Source organism: Scyliorhinus canicula, chromosome 5 (assembly GCF_902713615.1).
Source record: "Scyliorhinus canicula chromosome 5, sScyCan1.1, whole genome shotgun sequence".
In the NCBI taxonomy this organism is placed as follows: domain Eukaryota; kingdom Metazoa; phylum Chordata; class Chondrichthyes; order Carcharhiniformes; family Scyliorhinidae; genus Scyliorhinus; species Scyliorhinus canicula.
Window position 1 is genome coordinate 176,619,874 of NC_052150.1, and position 18,509 is coordinate 176,638,382.

General features: G+C 43.7%; 1 protein-coding gene across 3 annotated transcripts in view; it reads right to left on the reverse strand.

The window, feature by feature from the left end:
- The window catches only part of LOC119966446 (rho GTPase-activating protein 21-like), a 310,278-nt gene extending 292,228 nt beyond the window's left edge, over nt 1-18,050 (reverse strand). The window contains exons 1-2 of one of the 3 annotated variants that reach the window (XM_038798135.1): nt 17,664-18,048; nt 16,615-16,907 (exon numbers count right to left, since the gene is read on the reverse strand). In XM_038798135.1, the coding sequence (XP_038654063.1) occupies nt 16,615-16,740 (126 nt within the window). In that variant the 5' untranslated portion in view covers nt 16,741-16,907; nt 17,664-18,048. Of the gene's footprint in view, nt 1-16,614; nt 16,908-17,663 lie in introns of all 3 variants that reach the window. The other 2 variants (XM_038798136.1, XM_038798137.1) reach the window with 2 other exon arrangements.
- Between the last annotated feature and the right edge of the window lie 459 nt (nt 18,051-18,509).

An 18,509-nucleotide genomic window follows, 5' to 3' on the forward strand; every position in this document is an offset into this window, starting at 1 on the left:
ATATTTTATATATTATCTGTATGCATTCTTATCCTTCAATATAGCTTAAATACTGAGAAAATTTCTATTATGAAAATTATTACATTGCATAATGTTACAGTACATATTAGAAACACATTTTCCCCTTGTTCAGCATTACATGCAAGAATAAGGAGCCAAAGACAATTAAATATTTCCACTAACTGCAAAGATCAGGTAACACAGGAACAGCTGCTGTAGTTCTCTTACGAAAATTGAGTTGCTGCATCCATTTCACTTTATAAAGGCTTACCTATCAAATTCTGATAGCAAGGCTTGGACTTATATTTAGCTCAAGCACAATTATAAGAAGTTCTGTATTCAAAAATGAATAAAACAGGAGAGCTAGAGACCATAAGCACTACTAAAATATTGTGATGGTCGGCATCCCTGACAATAACAGAAATATTCAACATTTTTGGCAGAGATAGCTATATTTTTGGGCCATGCTAGTCTGAGCAGCTCATGTCCACTTTTATCAGGCAAACAGCCATGCCACTCCCATAGCCCTATATGCACACTGTTTACAACATTGAAACTGTAGATTCCATATTGCAGAACTGCTTACTGAAGGCACCCTGCAATATAAAAGCTGGCTCTTTGAGTTCTGAAATCTGAATAACTCAAGATCGACGGGATAAAAATTAAGCTACATTAAGTTTGCTACAGTGTTCGGAGGGGCAGAGACACGTGGAATCAGTGAAATGCAGCTGTGTACTATCAGGAGAAATGAACATCGCTGGCAATGCCAACATTGATTCCCAGTGCAGCAAGCGGCAGCAGGAGACTATCTTCTTGAACCTTTGAAGTCCAATGCTTAGTTACACCTGACTGGCTTGCAAGGTCATCTCAGAGGGCATGCTGTGGGACTGGAGTTTCATATTGCCCACAAAAATACAAGGATTTCACTTAAAGAGCATTAGTGGTTGCAGCAATCTGATATTTTCAGTCATGACTGTGCAACTATCAGCTTCTTTTTAATTTCCTTTTAGTTTTAAATAAACAAAAATCAAATTCTTAAACTACCATGCTAAGGACGGAAATCACTTTCTCTAGATTATACCGTGGGGCAGTGCGGTGGCACAGTAGTTAGCACTGCTGCCTCACAGCTCCAGTGACACAGGTTCAATTCCGGCCTCAGTTGACTGTCTGTGTGGAGGTTGCACTGTGTCTGCATGGGTTTTCTCCGGCTGCTCCAGTTAACGCCCACCGTCCAAAGATGGCCATGCCCCTTAGTATTCAAAAGGTTAGGTATGGCTACGGGGATATTGGTTTCTCCAACAATCGACAATGGTTTCATGGTCATCATTAAACCTTTTACTTCCACATATTTTATTCCATCACCTGCCGTGGAGGGATTCGAACCCGGGTCCCCAGATCATTATCCTGGGTCTCTGGGTAACTAGTCCAGCGACAATACCACAACCTCCTCTGTAACGCCACTATATCCATAACTGCAACACCATCCTACCCTTTAATTTACTGCTAAGAAAACTTTGGAAAGAAGAATACCATGTGCTCTGCCAGAAACAAACTCGGTAGCTGCGAGTAGCAAGTACCCCGCAACAACAAATTTACCGCTGGAGGTGGTGTAAAACAAAAAAGGTAAACAGGTTGAGCTCAGATGACAGAGTTATCCAGACTCGAAACTCACTTCTCTCTCCACAGATGCGGTCAGATCTGCTGAGATTGTCCACTATTCTCGGTTTTTGTTTGTGCTCACGCTTGCTTTGTTTTGAGAAAGGAAGCAAGGTAGTGAAAATTTGTGGCACAACGTACACACGCAATTCTTTCCATCATGAAAAATAGTGGGAGTTTTTTGGCGCTGTGGGACTATTGAGAATACAGAGCGATGGAATCTGAACCATTTTGTTCGGGGGGGGGGGGGGATATTTAACCTCCTGAGGAGTTTGCTACAATCGGAAAAGCCAGGCACGAAAACCCATGATGAAATAGTGGAAATATTGCAGGGCCACTTTTCATCAAAACCTTTAGTTGTCGCAGAAAGATTTAGGATTCATAAGCTCAACCAAGGTGAATCAATTGTACAGTTTGTAGATACCCTGAAAAGACTAGCTGAACATTGCGATGTGTTAAACAATACTGTTAGAGATAGGTTAATCAGTGATTTAAGGAAAGAAGCTATTCAAAAGCAGTTGTTAACCAAAAGCTATCCGACCTTAAATAAGCTTTGGAAGTTGCTGTATCCACGGAATTAGCAGTCAAAGAATCTCAACAGTAGAGTTCAAGCACAAGGATTCACAAGATGTCAGCCAAAACTCAAACACAGACACAAACTTACACTTAGGTGTGCAAACTCCAGGCATTCAGCAGCAGATTGCTGGTGCAAAGACATTGTGTGTAGGAATTGTGATAGAAAGGCCACATTGAACTTGCTTGTTGGAAAAAGAAACAAGCTTCAGGCAAAAGTTGCAAAAAAGACACGAGCCGAATAAATCAAATGGAAAACTGAATAAAAGCATCCACGTCGTACAAAAAGACACAAGAACTCCTCTTCGTGTGCGAGGCTTAGCCTCATACAGTTTAAGGTACTGCATAGGGCTCATATGACCGGGACAAGGATGAGCCGGTTTTTTGGGACCGAGGATAGGTGTATAAGGTGCTCAGGGAGCCCTGCAAACCATGTCCACATGTTCTGGGCATGCCCAGCGCTGGGGGAATTTTGGAAGGGTGTAGCAAGGACGGTATCGAGGGTGGTAGGATCCAGGGTCAATCCAGGCTGGGGACTCGCAATATTTGGGGTTGCAGTGGAGCCGGGAATGCAGGAGGCGAAAAAGGCCAGTGTTCTGGCCTTTGCGTCCCTAGTAGCCCGGCAGGATTCTTCTTCAGTAGAAGGATGCGAGGCCCCCAAGCGTGGAGGCCTGGGACAGTCAGAAGGTGAACAGTCATTAAAATGGTACTGGATTTTGCTGAAGAAACAAACTCTTGTGGTTCACTCCATTACTGTACGGTCAGCTGAAGATGCAGGTAGACACTGGGACAGCTATCTCGTTGGTACCATAAACTGTTTATCAAGAAAAACTCTGGCATATTGCTCTGAAACCCTCGAAGATGATGTTAAAAATCTATACTGGAAAAGTGGTTCCGGTGAGGGGCTATATTGATGTAACAGTGTAATTAGATGGACAAACAGATGTGCCCTTGAACATAGTCAAAGGAAATTATTCGGCACTAAATTGGAAGAACTTAGCTGGAACAGATCAGGCCAAATTGGGCTGAGGTAAATCTCATCACAGATTCTGAATCAGACCTACCCAAACTCTTGAAGAAACACACCATTGTCTTCAATGGTCAAGCTGGGAAGCATGAAGGATACCTCAGCCAAGCTGAAGATTAAGGGGGAACGGTCAGGCGACATGCTTGAAGGCTAGGTCAGTGCTGTACGAAATCAGACCCACGGCAAAGGCAGAATTAGAATGGTTGTAGAACCTATTAACATGTGTGATTGGCCACGCCAATCATACCAGTGATGAAAAAAGACGGATCCGTGTGCTCTTGTCGCTATTAATCCTGTACCGTGTGCAGAGCAGTATCCTCTGCCCCCGATTGATTACTTATTCGCTGGGTTGGCTGGAGGTCAACATTTCAATAAAATTGACTTCAGTCAAGCACATCTTCAAATAAACATGGATCCAGATTCACTGCAGTTCGATGATTCGTGACACACAAGGGGTCACCTTTATATAAAAGACTACTATCTGGCATGACTTCCACATCATAACTGTTCAAATGAGCTATGGGCCAAATTTTAAGCGAATTAAACGGAGCCAGGTGTTACTTAGATCAGTGCATCTCAAACTATCTGATGTGGCGTACCGGCAGTTTTTTTTTCCCCAATGTGCCAGGGACCGGTGAGCAAAACAAGCCAATCCAGGATTACTGTCTCTTTCTTTTCTGGAAACACTCCAAGTACCGGCAGACAATGGCTCGCGTACCGGCACCGGTACGCGTACCATACTTTGAGAAGCACTGACTTAGATGACATCTTGGTTACTGGAAAGAATGTGGAAGAACATCTCCACAACCTAGATGCCACTAACCAGAGATTAGAAGATTATGGATTATGAATCCAAAAAGACAAATTTGACTTTTGCCAATCTTCAATCAAACATCTGGGACATGTCATCAATGGCAAGGGATTTCATATGTCACCGTTGAAAGTCAAAGCCATTACTAAAGCACCTGCATCTCAGAATGTGAGCCAACTTCGATCTTTCTTGGGTTTACAAAATTATGGTGGAAGGTTTGTCCCTAATCTGGCTACTATTCTAAACCAGTTACACAATTTACTGTGTCAAAATAAAAAAAGTGGACATGGTCATTCCCACAGATCAATGCAAGAGCGCATTAGTACAAGCCAAAGAGGCGCTGCTCAAGTCAGAAGACCTGACACATTGCGATCCAAATTTACCCCTGCAACAGACATGTGACGGATCACTTTATGGGATTGGGGCAAAGGATTCCCACATAATAACCACAGGTGAAGAGAAGCCCACAGCCTTTGCATCCAGAACTTTGAATAAGGCACAAAAGAATTACACACAGATACAGAAAGTCCTGGGAATCTTTTTTGGCATAAAACGGCTCTATCAATTCCAGTATGGCAGGAAATTCACGTTATTGATGGACCATCATCCACTAACAATGATTCTTGGACCTCATAGCAGGATTCCATCAATGGCAGTGAGCAGGATGCAGGAGGGCATTGCTTTGTCAGGTCATACATGCAGGGTCATGTATAATAAATCAAGACATTTTGGGAACACAGGTGGACTCTCCCAATTACCCCTATCAGTTCATCAATAAGCAGTTTGTGTGGAAATATTTTCTACTTCAAGCAAATAGATTACTAAGAAGCATACCAGATTCGATCCATTACTGTCAAAGGACATGGGCATGACGCTTTGAGGAAAGACATCAGGAACAAACCGTGAGTTAAAGCCATATTCCACTCGAAGACTTGAAATATCCGTACAGGTAGATTGTCTCCTCTGAGGACTAAGAGATATCATTCCACCACAACTAATAAAACGTGTATTAAATCAATTACACAAAGGCCACTGTAGTATTGTAAGCATAAAAGGAGAGAGTCAGAAGTTATTTTTGGTGACTGGAGCTAGATGCCAAAGTCGAAAAGATGGGAATATGTTCATCTTGCACAAAAAAGTGCGGAACCTACCACGATTAGCCCCATTATACCTGTGGGAATGACCAGAAGAGACCTAGCAATGAGTACATTGATCATGAGTACTACTTGAAGGGCGTTAGTTTCTCATTCTAATTGGCGCTCACTCGAAATGGCCTTAAATTGCCATCATGAAGGCACCAGCGGAGAAAACAATGACATCGGGTGAAATCTTCAGCAGCTTCAGATACCCTGACCAACTCACGAACGATAATGGGCAACAGTTCATTTTGCGAGTGTTCGTACAGTATTTGGAAAACGGAATTTAATACATCCAATCCGTTCCACATCACCCTGCCATGAGCTGTCAGAACGTTTTATACAGACAATTAAATATTTGTTGACAGTAACTCACGTATAGGAATACTGCGCGTTCAACTGCTGCTTAGGGGCTGGTTTAGCACAGAGCTAAATCGGTGGCTTTGAAAGCAGACCAAGGCAGGCACGGTTCAATTCCCGTACCAGCCTCCCTGAACACGCACCGGAATGTGGCAACTAGGGGCTTTATGGGGCTGGTTTAGCACATTGGGCTAAATCGCTGGCTTTTAAAGCAGACCAAGGCAGCTTGACCCTGGTGAAAGACCTGGTGGCAGCACGGTGGTTAGCATAAATGCTTCACAGCTCCAGGATCCCAGGTTCGGTTCCCGGCTGGGTTACTGTCTGCGGAGTCTGCACGTCCTCCCCGTGTGTGCGTGGGTTTCCTCCGGGTGCTCCGGTTTCCTCCCACAGTCCAAAGATGTGCGGGTTAGGTGGATTGGCCATGCTAAATTGCCCGTAGTGTCCTAAAAAGTAAGGTTAGGGGGGGGGGGGGTTGGTTTACGGGTATAGGGTGGATAGGTGGGTATGAGTAGGGTGATCATTGCGCGGCATAACATCGAGGGCCGAAGGGCCTGTTCTGTGCTGTACTGTTCTATGTTCTAAGGCAGGCCAGCAGCACGGTTCAATTCCCGTACCAACCGCCCCGAACAGGCGCCGGAATGTGGCGACGAGGGGCTTTTCACAGTAACTTCATTGAAACCTACTCGTGACAATAAGCGATTTTCGTTTCATTTTCATTCATTCAACAACCCAAGTTTCTCTGGCGTTGCTAATGGTTAAACGTTAACTGCGCATAGCATTCGATTTTCCAAAACCACCCAAAACAAAATAAATTGTTGAGAAAAAGCAGCAGGATCAGGACGTATAACGGGAGAACAGCCTTGTGTTTTTCACCAGGGTCAAGAGGTTCTGGCAAGGAACTATACCACAAAAGTGGATACCTGCCACCATTTTAACACAGACAGGACCGGTCTCTTGCACCATGCAAACCCAAGACAAATAGAATATGGAGTAGACATGCAGATCATCTTTTGGTGACAAGAAACAATCTGCCGGAGGTAAAACCAACGTGACTCCAAATTAAGGTGTGTCAAGACCTTCCAGAGAATCTGACACTATTCGAACCAATTTGGAAAGCAATACCTCAGTTGAGAACCAGACATCAAGTGAACCTTAAAACACTGGGCCGTCTCCGGTTAACGTGACCATGGACGACATTCAAACCAAGCCTAAGACACCAGAGGGTGCAGCAAGCATGAAAAGCCAGATATCAGAGGTTCGCGAACAGCCACACAGAAGACAACCTCCGAAGCGTGTGACACATTGACTGTTGTTGATTAAAATGTTATACTGTTTATTTTGCCAGCGACCTTGATTTAAAAAAGAGGGAGAAAACTGTAGTGCTTTCATGGTATTTCTCATGTTTCCTCACTAGCAAGCCTTGCGGTGGTACAGGGACACTTGAGACCGATCATGTGACATTATCGGTCATGGGTGGCACGGTAGCAGTGGTTAGCACTGTTGCTTCAGAGCACCTGGTTCGGCCCCACCTTGGGTCACTGTTTGTGCAAAGTCTGCATGTTCTCCCAGTGTCTGCATGGGATTCCACCCACAAGTCCCGAAAGACGCGCTTGTTAGGTGAATTGGATGTCTGAATTCTCCCTCAATATACCCAAGCAGGCGCCGGAGTGTGGTCACGGTAACTTCATTGTAGTGTTATTGCAAGCCTACTTGTGACACAAATAAAGATTATTATTATTATTTGCACAGACAAACAGGCAGTGTCACATAGCAGCCTGTGATGTTAACATCTCCTGAATAAAGCTCTTCGATTGTTTGAATTTCAGAGGCCTGCAGACTTAATTTTAAAACCAACACATACTAACTTAATTTCCCATTTAAAAACATTTGGCATAACAGCTGCGTGCACTGAAGAAGGTAATTTTCAGTCATGGTCTAATGTAAACAATAGCAATACCATGTCAAGGAAGGGTCAACAAATATAGTTGGTATCAATCGGTGTCTGAAACGTTCCCATATAGGCACAAAATAATTTTGCTGTCACTTGTGTGAATATATGTTTGCAACTGTTTGCTTTAGTAATGATAGCTTCCCAATGGTTACAGCCCATACATACCAGCAGGAACAAAGCTTCTTCATTTCCATTATGAAGGTGAGCAGGTTGCTCATTTTGCCAGGACCAATATCAAAAAAGGGCAATCCAACTGCGTCGGAGATCTGTTTGAGGTGGCAGTTCTCCAATATAAAATGGACCTCACGAGAAATTAATCTCACAAAACAGGGTATGGAGATGTTCTCAGCAAGAATTGTTATATTTAAGTTAACAGCAGTCATTCACAATGAACTCCACTCAAACGTGTTATAAGTGCTCCAGTAGATTAAATTATCACATGCAACATTCAGTTTAGATTCAGTTCAGCTGCATTATACTTCAGATTACTTTTAAAAAGAATATTTTAATTCTAAAATACACTACATTTACTAAATATTACTAAAGCATAGGTGAAGTATAGATGCAGGATAGCAAACTGAAGTCCTCCATTTGTATGCTCACAGGCTAAGGAATGTTTGTCCATTCATTTTGATGAACAGAAACATTAGAATAGTGAGCTCAGAAGTGCAAAACTCCAACTCAGGGCCAGATATTTAAAAAATAAATTAAAAAGATACTTCTGTGGCTATTAATTTCAATGGATTTGGACAAAAGAAAATAGCTTTATCATGAAACGTTATAAAATTACATGAAGTATAGAGTTTCACTAAAGTGAATGCTACACAGGCCAGACTTTAATCAGAACTCAAAGGGCTTACATAGAACAGTACAGCACAGAACAGGCCCTTCGGCCCTCGATGTTGTGCCGAGCATTGTCCGAAACCAAGATCAAGCTATCCCACTCCATGTCATTCTGGTGTGCTCCATGTGCCTATCCAATAACCACTTGAAAGTTCCTAAAGTGTCCGACTCCACTATCACAGCAGGCAGTCCATTCCACACCCTAACCACTCTCTATGAGTAAATAACCTACCTCGGATATCCCTCCTATATCTCCCACCCTGAATCTTATAGTTATGCCCCCTTGTAACAGCTACATCCACCCGAGGAAATAGTCTCTGAACGTCCACTCTATCTATCCCCCTCATCATCTCATAAACCTCTATTAAGTCGCCTCTCATCCTCCTCCGCTCCAAAGAGAAAAGCCCTAGCTCCCTCAATCTTTCCCCATAAGACCTATCCTGCAAACCAGGCAGAATCCTGGCAAATCTCCTTCGCACCCTTTCCAATGCTTCCACATCCTTCCTATAATGTGACCAGAATTGCACACAATACTCCAAATGTGGTCTCACCAGGGTCATGCATAGTTGCAACATACCCCCGCGGCTCTTAAACTCAAGCCCCCTGTTAATAAACGCTAACACACGATAAGCCTTCTTCACAGCTCTATCCACTTGAGTGGCAACCATAGAACATAGAACATAGAACAATACAGCGCAGTACAGGCCCTTCGGCCCTCGATGTTGCACCGACATGGAAAAAAAACTAAAGGCCATCTAACCTACACTATGCCCTTATCATCCATATGCTTATCCAACAAATTTTTAAATGCCCTCAATGTTGGCGAGTTCATTACTGTTGCAGGTAGGGCATTCCACGGCCTCACCACTCTTTGCGTACAAAACCCACCTCTGACCTCTGTCCTATATCTATTACCCCTCAATTTAAGGCTATGTCCCCTCGTGCTAGCCACCTCCATCCGCGGGAGAAGGCTCTCGCTGTCCACCCTATCTAACCCTCTGATCATTTTGTATGCCTCTATTAAGTCACCTCTTAACCTTCTTCTCTCTAATGAAAACAACCTCAAGTCCATCAGCCTTTCCTCATAAGATTTTCCCTCCATACCAGGCAACATCCTGGTAAATCTCCTCTGCACCCGTTCCAAAGCTTCCACGTCCTTCCTATAATGAGGCGACCAGAACTGTACGCAATACTCCAAATGCGGCCGTACTAGAGTTTTGTACAACTGCAACATGACCTCATGGCTCCGGAACTCAATCCCTCTACCAATAAAGGCCAACACACCATAGGCCTTCTTCACCACCCTATCAACCTGGGTGGCACCTTTCAGGGATCTATGTACATGGACACCGAGATCCCTCTGCTCATCCACACTACCAAGAATTTTACCATTAGCCAAATATTCCGCATTCCTGTTATTCTTTCCAAAGTGAATCACCTCACACTTCTCCACATTAAACTCCATTTGCCACCTCTCAGCCCAGCTCTGCAGCTTATCTATGTCCCTCTGTAACCTGCAACATCCTTCCGCACTGTCTACAACTCCACCGACTTTAGTGTCGTCTGCAAATTTACTCACCCATCCTTCTACGCCCTCCTCTAGGTCATTTATAAAAATGACAAACAGCAACGGACCCAGAACAGATCCTTGTGGTACGCCACTCGTAACTGAACTCCATTCTGAACATTTCCCATCAACTACCACTCTCTGTCTTCTTTCAACTAGCCAATTTCTGATCCACATCTCTAAATCACCCTCAATCCCCAGCCTCCGTATTTTCTGCAATAGCCGACCATGGGGAACCTTATCAAACGCTTTACTGAAATGCATATACACCACATCAACTGCTCTACCCTCGTCTACCTGTTCAGTCACCTTCTCAAAGAACTCTAAGGTTTGTGAGGCATGACCTACCCTTCACAAAACCATGCTGACTATCCCTAATCATATTATTCCTATCTAGATGATTATAAATCGTATCTTTTATAATCCTCTCCAAGACCTTACCCACCACAGACGTTAGGCTCACCGGCCTATAGTTACCGGGGTTATCTCTACTCCCCTTCTTGAACAAAGGGACCACATTTGCTATCCTCCAGTCCTCTGGCACTATTCCTGTAGCCAATGATGACCTAAAAATCAAAGCCAAAGGCTCAGCAATCTCTTCCCTGGCTTCCCAGAGAATCCTAGGATAAATCTCATCCGGCCCCGGGGACTTATCTATTTTCACCTTGTCCAGAATTGCCAACACTTCTTCCCTACACTCCTCAATGCCATCTATTCTAATAGCCTGGGTCTCAGCATTCTCCTCCACAATATTATCTTTTTCTTGAGTGAATACTGACGAAAAGTATTCATTTAGTATCTCGCTTATCTCCTCAGCCTCCACACACAACTTCCCACCACTGTCCTTGACTGGCCCTACTCTTACCCTAGTCATTCTTTTATTCTTGACATACCTATAGAAAGCTTTTGGGTTTTCCTTGATCCTACCTGCCAAAGACTTCTCATGTCCCCTCCTTGCTCGTCTCAGCTCTCTCTTTAGATCCTTCCTCGCTTCCTTGTAACTATCAAGCGCCCCAACTGAAACTTCATGCCTCATCTTCACATAGGCCTCCTTCTTCCTCTTAACAAGAGATTCCACTTCTTTGGTAAACCACGGTTCCCTCGCTCGACCCCTTCCTCCCTGCCTGACTGGTACGTACTTATCAAGAACATGCAATAGCTGTTCCTTGAACAAGCTCCACATATCCAGTGTGCCCAACCCTTGCAGCCTACTTCTCCAACCAACACATCCTAAGTCATGTCTAATGGCATCATAATTGCCCTTCCCCCAGCTATAACTCTTGCCCTGCGGGGTATACTTATCCCTTTCCATCACTAACGTAAAGGTCACCGAATTGTGGTCACTGTTTCCAAAGTGCTCACCTACCTCCAGATCTAACACCTGGCCTGGTTCATTACCCAAAACCAAATCCAATGTGGCCTCGCCTCTTGTTGGCCTGTCAACATATTGTGTCAGGAAACCCTCCTGCACACATTGTACAAAGAACGACCCATCTAATGTACTCGAACTATATCTTTTCCAGTCAATATTTGGAAAGTTAAAGTCTCCCATAACAACTACCCTGTTACTTTCGCTCTTTTCCAGAATCATCTTCGCCATCCTTTCCTTTCCACACCATCAGAGATCTGTGGACATGAACCCCAAGATCTCTCTGTTCCTCCACATTCCTCAGAACCCTGCCGTTGACCCTGTAATCGGCATTCAAATTTTTACTACCAAAATGAATCACCTCGCACTTATCAGGGTTAAACTCCACCTGCCATTTTTCGGCCCAGCTCTGCATCCTATCAATGTCTCTTTGCAGCCTACAACAGCCCTCCACCTCATCCACTACTCCACCAATCTTGGTGTCATCAGCAAATTTACTGACCCACCCTTCAGCCCCCTCCTCCAAGTCATTGATAAATATCACAAATAGCAGAGGACCCAGCACTGATCCCTGTGGTACACCGCTGGTAACTGGTCTCCAGTCTGAAAATTTTCTATCCACCACCCTCTGTCTTCTATGTGATAGCCAGTTACTTATCCAACTGGCCAAATTGCCCTCTATCCCACACCTCCTTACTTTCTTCATGAGCCGACCATGGGGAACCTTATCAAACGCCTTACTAAAATCCATGTATACGACATCAACTGCTCTACCTTCATCTACACACTTAGTTACCTCCTCAAAGAATTCAATCAAATTTGTGAGGTAAGATTTACCCTTCACAAATTCGTGTTGACTATCCGTGTTGCATCTTTCCAAATGGTGATAAATCCTATCCTTCAGGACCTTTTCCATTAACTTATCGACCACCGAAGTAAGACTAACCGGCCTATAATTATCAGAGTCATTCCTATTCCCTTTCTTGAACAGAGGAACAACATTCGCCACCCCCCAGTCCTCTGGCACTACCCCCGTGGACAGTGAGGACCCAAAGATCAAAGCCAAAGGCTCTGCAACCTCATCCCTTGCCTCCCAAAGAATCCTTGGATATATCCCATCTGGCCCAGGGGACTTGTCGACCCTCAGGTTTTTCAAAATTGCTAATACATCCTTCCTCAGAACATCTACCTCCTCCAGCCTACACACCTGTATCACACACACATCCTCAAAAACATGGTCCCTCTCCTTGGTGAACACTGAAGAAAAGTATTCATTCAACGCCTCTCCTATTTCTTCTGACTCCATGCACAAGTTCCCACTACTGCCCTTGACAGGCCCTACCCTCACCCTGGTCATTCTTTTATTTCTCACATAAAAGAGTAAAAAGCCTTAGGGTTTTCCTTGATCCGACCCGCCAAGGACTTCTCATGCCCCCTCCCAGCTCTCCTAAGCCCTTTTTTAAGCTCATTCCTCGCCACCTTGTAACCCTCAAGTGACCCAACTGAACCTTGTTTTCTCATCCTTACATACTCTCCCTTTTTCCTCTTGACAAGACATTCAACCTCTTTTGTGATCCATGGTTCCCTCACACGGCCATTTCCTCCCTGCCTGACAGGGACATACCTATCAAGGACACGCAGTATTTGTTCTTCGAACAAGCTCCACTTTTCATTTGTGCCTTTCCCTGACAGTTTCTGTTCCCATCTTATGCTCCCTAATTCTTGCCTAATCGCATCATAATTACCCCTCCCCCAATTATAAACCTTGCCCTGTCGTATGACCCTATCTCTCTCCATTGCAATAGTGAAAGACACCGCTATATATTTTTCATGATACAAAAACAAATATTAACTAGGAACACCAATAATAAACGTGATTTATATATTTTTTAAACAAGTTACCAGGACCACGGTGATTTGTCATGTGATTCTGTTCTAATAGAGGGGGATGACCCAAGTTCAGGAAACCAGGATGTACAAGCAGTTTGGGTTGATATGAGAAATTATAAACGACAAGAAGTCACTTGTGGGAGTGGTGTACAGAGTATTAGAGATAATAGGAGCTTGTCAGAAAGGTACTGCAATAATCATGGGGGATTTTAATCTACATATAGATTGGAAAAATCAGATGGGCAAAGGTGGCATAGATGAGGAGTTCTTAGAACGTTTTCAGGATAGTTGCTTAGAACAGCACATTCTGGAGCCAGAGGGCGGGCTATACTAGACCTGGTATCGTAAATGCAATAGGATTAATTGATAACCTTACAATGATGGCACCCCTAGGTATCTGCGATCATAACACAACTGAATTTTACATTCGGTTTGAGGGAGAAGAATATGCCCAAGACTAGTATTTAAAACTTAAATAAGGGGAAGTGTGAGGGCATGAAAGCAGAGCCAGCTAAAGTGAACTGGCAAATGTGCTTAAACGATAGAACAACAAATCTTCAGTGGTGGCTATTTAAAGGGATATTTCAGAATATACAGAATAGACACATTCCAATGAGAAAGGAAAATTGCACGGGAAGGGCCCATCATCTGTGATTAACTAAAAAAGTTAAAGACTGCACTAAATTAGAAAAGTATATGTTTGCGCTTTGATGAGTGGCAGGTCAAAAGATTGGAAAGTAAATAAATAACAAAGAATGACTAAAAAATTGAAATGGAGAAACTGAAGAACGAGAAAGCTAGCCGGTAAAAGTTTTTATAGATATCTAAATTTTGAAATAAAATTAACAAAAAGTGAACATTAGTCCAATAGAAAGTGCTTCCGTGGAATTGAAAGTAGGACTATGGCAGGTGAATTAAACAGATATTTTGCATCTGTTGAGGACACAAGTAGCATCCCAGAAATAATTATAAATCAGGAAATCAAAGGAAGGGAGAACTCAGCAAAATTCCAATCATCAGTGAAGCGGTATCTAGCAAATTGTTGGGTCTGTGGGCTGTCAAATCCCCTGGTCCAGATGGACTTCACCCCAAGGTCTTGAAAGAAGTGGCTAATGAGATAGTTGATGCATCGGTTTTAATTTTCCAAAATTCAGAGACGACACCAATAAATTGGAAAATAGGAAATGAAGCTCCTTTATTCAGAGAGGGTGGAAGGCAGGAAACTATAGGCAGTTAACCTAACATTTATCACAGGAAAAATTCAAGGCTATCAGGCAGAGTCAACATGGTTTTGTGATAGGGAAATCATGTTTAACCAATTTGCTGGATTTCTTTTAAGGAGTCACATGCTGTGGATAAAGGGGAACCGGAGGATGTAAGATTACATTTAAGATTTCCAGAAGGCATTTGAAAAAAGGCGAAACATCAAAGATTATTGCGTAAAATAAAATAGGATACAGGGGGTAATGGATTGAAGATTGTTTCAGAAAACAAAATTGACATAAGTATGAGTGGGTCTTTTTCTAGCTGGCAGTATGTCACACAGATCAGTACTACGGCCTCAGTTTTTTTTACAAGTTATGTAAATAACTTGGAAACATCGGAAATGTGGGAAGGGATTTCATTGCCCATCTGCACTGAAAACTCATTGTCATGTTCACACTGGGGAAAGGCCGTTCACCTGCTCTGGGGAAAGGTCATTCACCTGCTCTGAGTGTGGGAAGGGATTCAGTCCTTCATCTGCCCTGCTGAGACATTAGCACATTCGCACTGGGCAGAGGCCATTCATCTGCCCTGAGTTTGGGAAGGGATTCACTATGTCAAATGATCTGGTAAGATATAAGCGAGTTCACACTGCCGAAAAGCCATTCATATGCTTTGTGTCAACATGGTTTTGTGATAGGGAAATCACAAAATGAAGGGACTGAAGGTGGTGCCAAATTTGCTGATGACACGAAGAGGACGCAAGGAGGTTACAAAGTGACATAGGTAGGTTGGGTGACTGGGCAAAATCTGGCAAATGGAATACAATATGGGTAAATGTAAACTTGTCTATTTTGGCAGAAATAATAAGGTTGTATCTGATCATTGCACTCCAATTTGTAAATAAGAATTACCTTATTTTTCAGCTTTAAAATGGATTGAATCAAACAATCATGTTTCTCATTATTTCATGACACCTCTAAAAGCTTTATCAAACACAACTCGTTTTAGCTGATGAGACTCGCAATTTCTTATTTTATAGTTTGTCAATACTTTCAACCCCACACCTTTGTAATTTACTTCAACCACTTCAGAGAATATTCTAAGTTTTCCCAATTCTAACCAATGAACGACACGCTTAAAATACAAATTGTTAATCACTGCACTCGCAACTTACTTCAGCTACAAAATTAAAGAGGTAAAAAGTGTGATATTCATAAAGCAAAGTTTAAAAGTAAAACTGCTTTCCAGCAACATGTTGAAAATCTAGACAGGAATGAGAATAAAGAATGCACACTTAACAGACTATCTACACATTTATATCGTATGCTGCAACTCTGAAAACTCATTTACAGAATAACTTGACCAAAAAGTCCCATCTTGTAATTGTCAAATCGCACACTATTGTATTCCAGGAGATGGTAACATCTGGGTATATTCCCAGATACATTTGTCGACTCTTGTATTCTTGCAAACTTTTCTAGGACTATATTCCTGTGCTACTCAGCTTTAACACATCAAAGGGTTGATCTTAACAGCAATATTAGAAAGAGGCTGTATGTAGCATTCCAGCTTCTAACTAGCAATACGCCTTCCAGTAAAACCCAGCATGTGTGTCTCGGTTACACCCATGCTTTTGCTCCTGTACCATTTTCACCACACATAACCTAATACAATTGGTGTTATCATTTGAACTGTTCGGAAAACTTTATGCAGGAGGTGGTAAACAAGCATTATCACCTTATACTCCCCGGGTTCAGTGACCAGTTAAGAATTAAAACAACTGAGTGCGCCAAAATTTCAAATGTCATTGGACTCAATGCCACCAGTCAATATAATGTAACTCTACAATTACCGTACTTTATTTTTTTTTTAAATACGCAGCCTACAATAACGTCAAAATTAGTATTTTATTAAATGGCAACCTTTCAGCAACACTGCAATACTAAAAACAAATGTCAGAGATGTGCTTTTGCACTTGCTGAAATACGATTCCAACAGCAATTCAACCTCGTACGTAATTACAGCTGAGACAACTTACGTAGAAAAGCTTAAAACTGTAATGCACAAGCCCTGACTAAATCTCTAGAGCATAATCTGTTGAGCCTGACGGGCAGTGAGCCCAATACAGCAAGACGACAAACAGTAAATCAAAAGCCACAAATCAACTGCTTGATCCCTCCATACATGGCATTATGTAAAAGGGATAGACCCTTAAATCTCCTTACGGTTTTGTTTAAAAAGACACGGAATCTGGTCTCAATCGTACCTCCTCCTTTCCAGCAGATGGGTGTTTTTTTTCCATTTGCATCTCCATCCTCCTCTTCACTTGGACAGGTCCTTCGTGTCGCCATTATAACATTTCAAATTAAAACGAATCCAGATCAGGAGAACATTCTCTCGGCTCCGCACATTGAAAAATCCAGTCAGTCATGAATTGCAACAACAACAAAAATCACCACAGCCCGACAGATGATAACTCTCCGGTCTACCCGGTCTTCCTCATTGCTTCTTAATGAAACTGGAAAAAAATAGATACACAGGCATTGTCATAAATATCTCATTTGTACCATAATTCATGCTCACAACACTCCTGAAAAAGTGTGATCAGAAAGACGCACCGACACAAATCAAGTCAGCTCTCACAACAGGAGCTTCAACCTCGTTCCATCAATCAAGGAAACGCCTTTTTTTTCAAAAAACAATCCTGTTACTTGGCTTTTCCTACAGGATTCGCGCTTAATGCTCAACACCTCCCTGCCGCCAAGTTTCTTTTAGCTTCACTTGCTTTTTTTTCTCCTTCTACCCCTCCTTGCCCCCCCCCCCCCCCCCCCCCAAAAAAATAAGCAGACGCCAAGATCGGGAAAGGGTGACAATGTCAAAAGGAAGACGAGACACAGTCACAGCCAGACTTTTCACAATGCTTCCTTCCCCTAGATGCCGGGGAATGGATCCTGACAACTAACCATTTGTTGTGGTGGGTGTGTGTTTTCACTTTGGACTGATTCGGCCGAGAAGAGTGATGTGGAAATTATTACCAACCATTATAACCGGCTGTATATACTATATAGTATGGAGTCAAAAGGTGGGATGATTTTTTTAAAAAACGAGGTAGATTCCCATCTGCAGCAGAATTCCCTCCCCATCAATCACAGTACAAGCGGAGTAGAGAAACTACACTCATCGGCGTGTGCACACACAGCCTCCTCCTTTTTCCTCCGTTACTGGGGTGATGTTTAAAATAGGAGGGAGACCTTCCCCTCCCCCTCAGACAGACCTTGTATGGTTGAGGCCTGGATTCCCCCCTCTCAGTCCAGGAGACTCCAGCAGCAGCTGTCCCCCAGTTCGGGCCGCACTCTCCCCACCGCTGCCAACAGCAGCAGCAGCTCCTCTCGCTCAGACGGAGCCGCCGCCATGGCTCCTCGGGGTTTTCTCCCACTCCCTCTGGCTGTGTCTTGTCATTCGACGCTCCCTCGAGTCCGGCCGGCCGCCTTCAATCCTCCTCCCTTCGACAGTTCAACCGGACTCTGAAGCCAGGCCTACTCCAACCGCGGTCGCCACCGACATCTTTCTCTCTCCCTCTCTCTCTCTCTCCCCGCCCAGTCCACACGAGCGCGTGAAAAAAAATGCGAGGAGGAAAAAAAAACCATGGACAAGCCCGAGAGCGACCCGGGCCGGGCGGGCGGCCAATCGGGACCCGTGTTACAATCAGGGCTTCGCCTCTCGGCCAATCGGACGGGGATTTTCATCGGCTGTGCTGCCCCCTCGGCCCCGCCCCATCCCCCCGCCTCGCCCCATCCCCCCGCCTCGCGCTTTCCAGCCATCATTCCCATTGGGGAGTGCGCTCGCGCTTGCCCCCGACTCCAGCCAATCCGCCGACGGCGCCGTGCTCTCATCCCTCCTCACACCCAGAACCATTGATACACTCACTCACTCCACCCAACCATCCGTGCTGCATTTCACACAAGCTTTACACCGTTAAAAAAATTGGATTTTAAAGTTTGTTTGCAGTGTGTGCCGGTGCAGAATGATTTCCTCAACCTCTCTTCTCCCTCCCTTTCTTTCTTTGGAACGAACAGGCTGCGAATTGCATGCAGCTCCAGCTCTGGGTGTGTGTATGTGT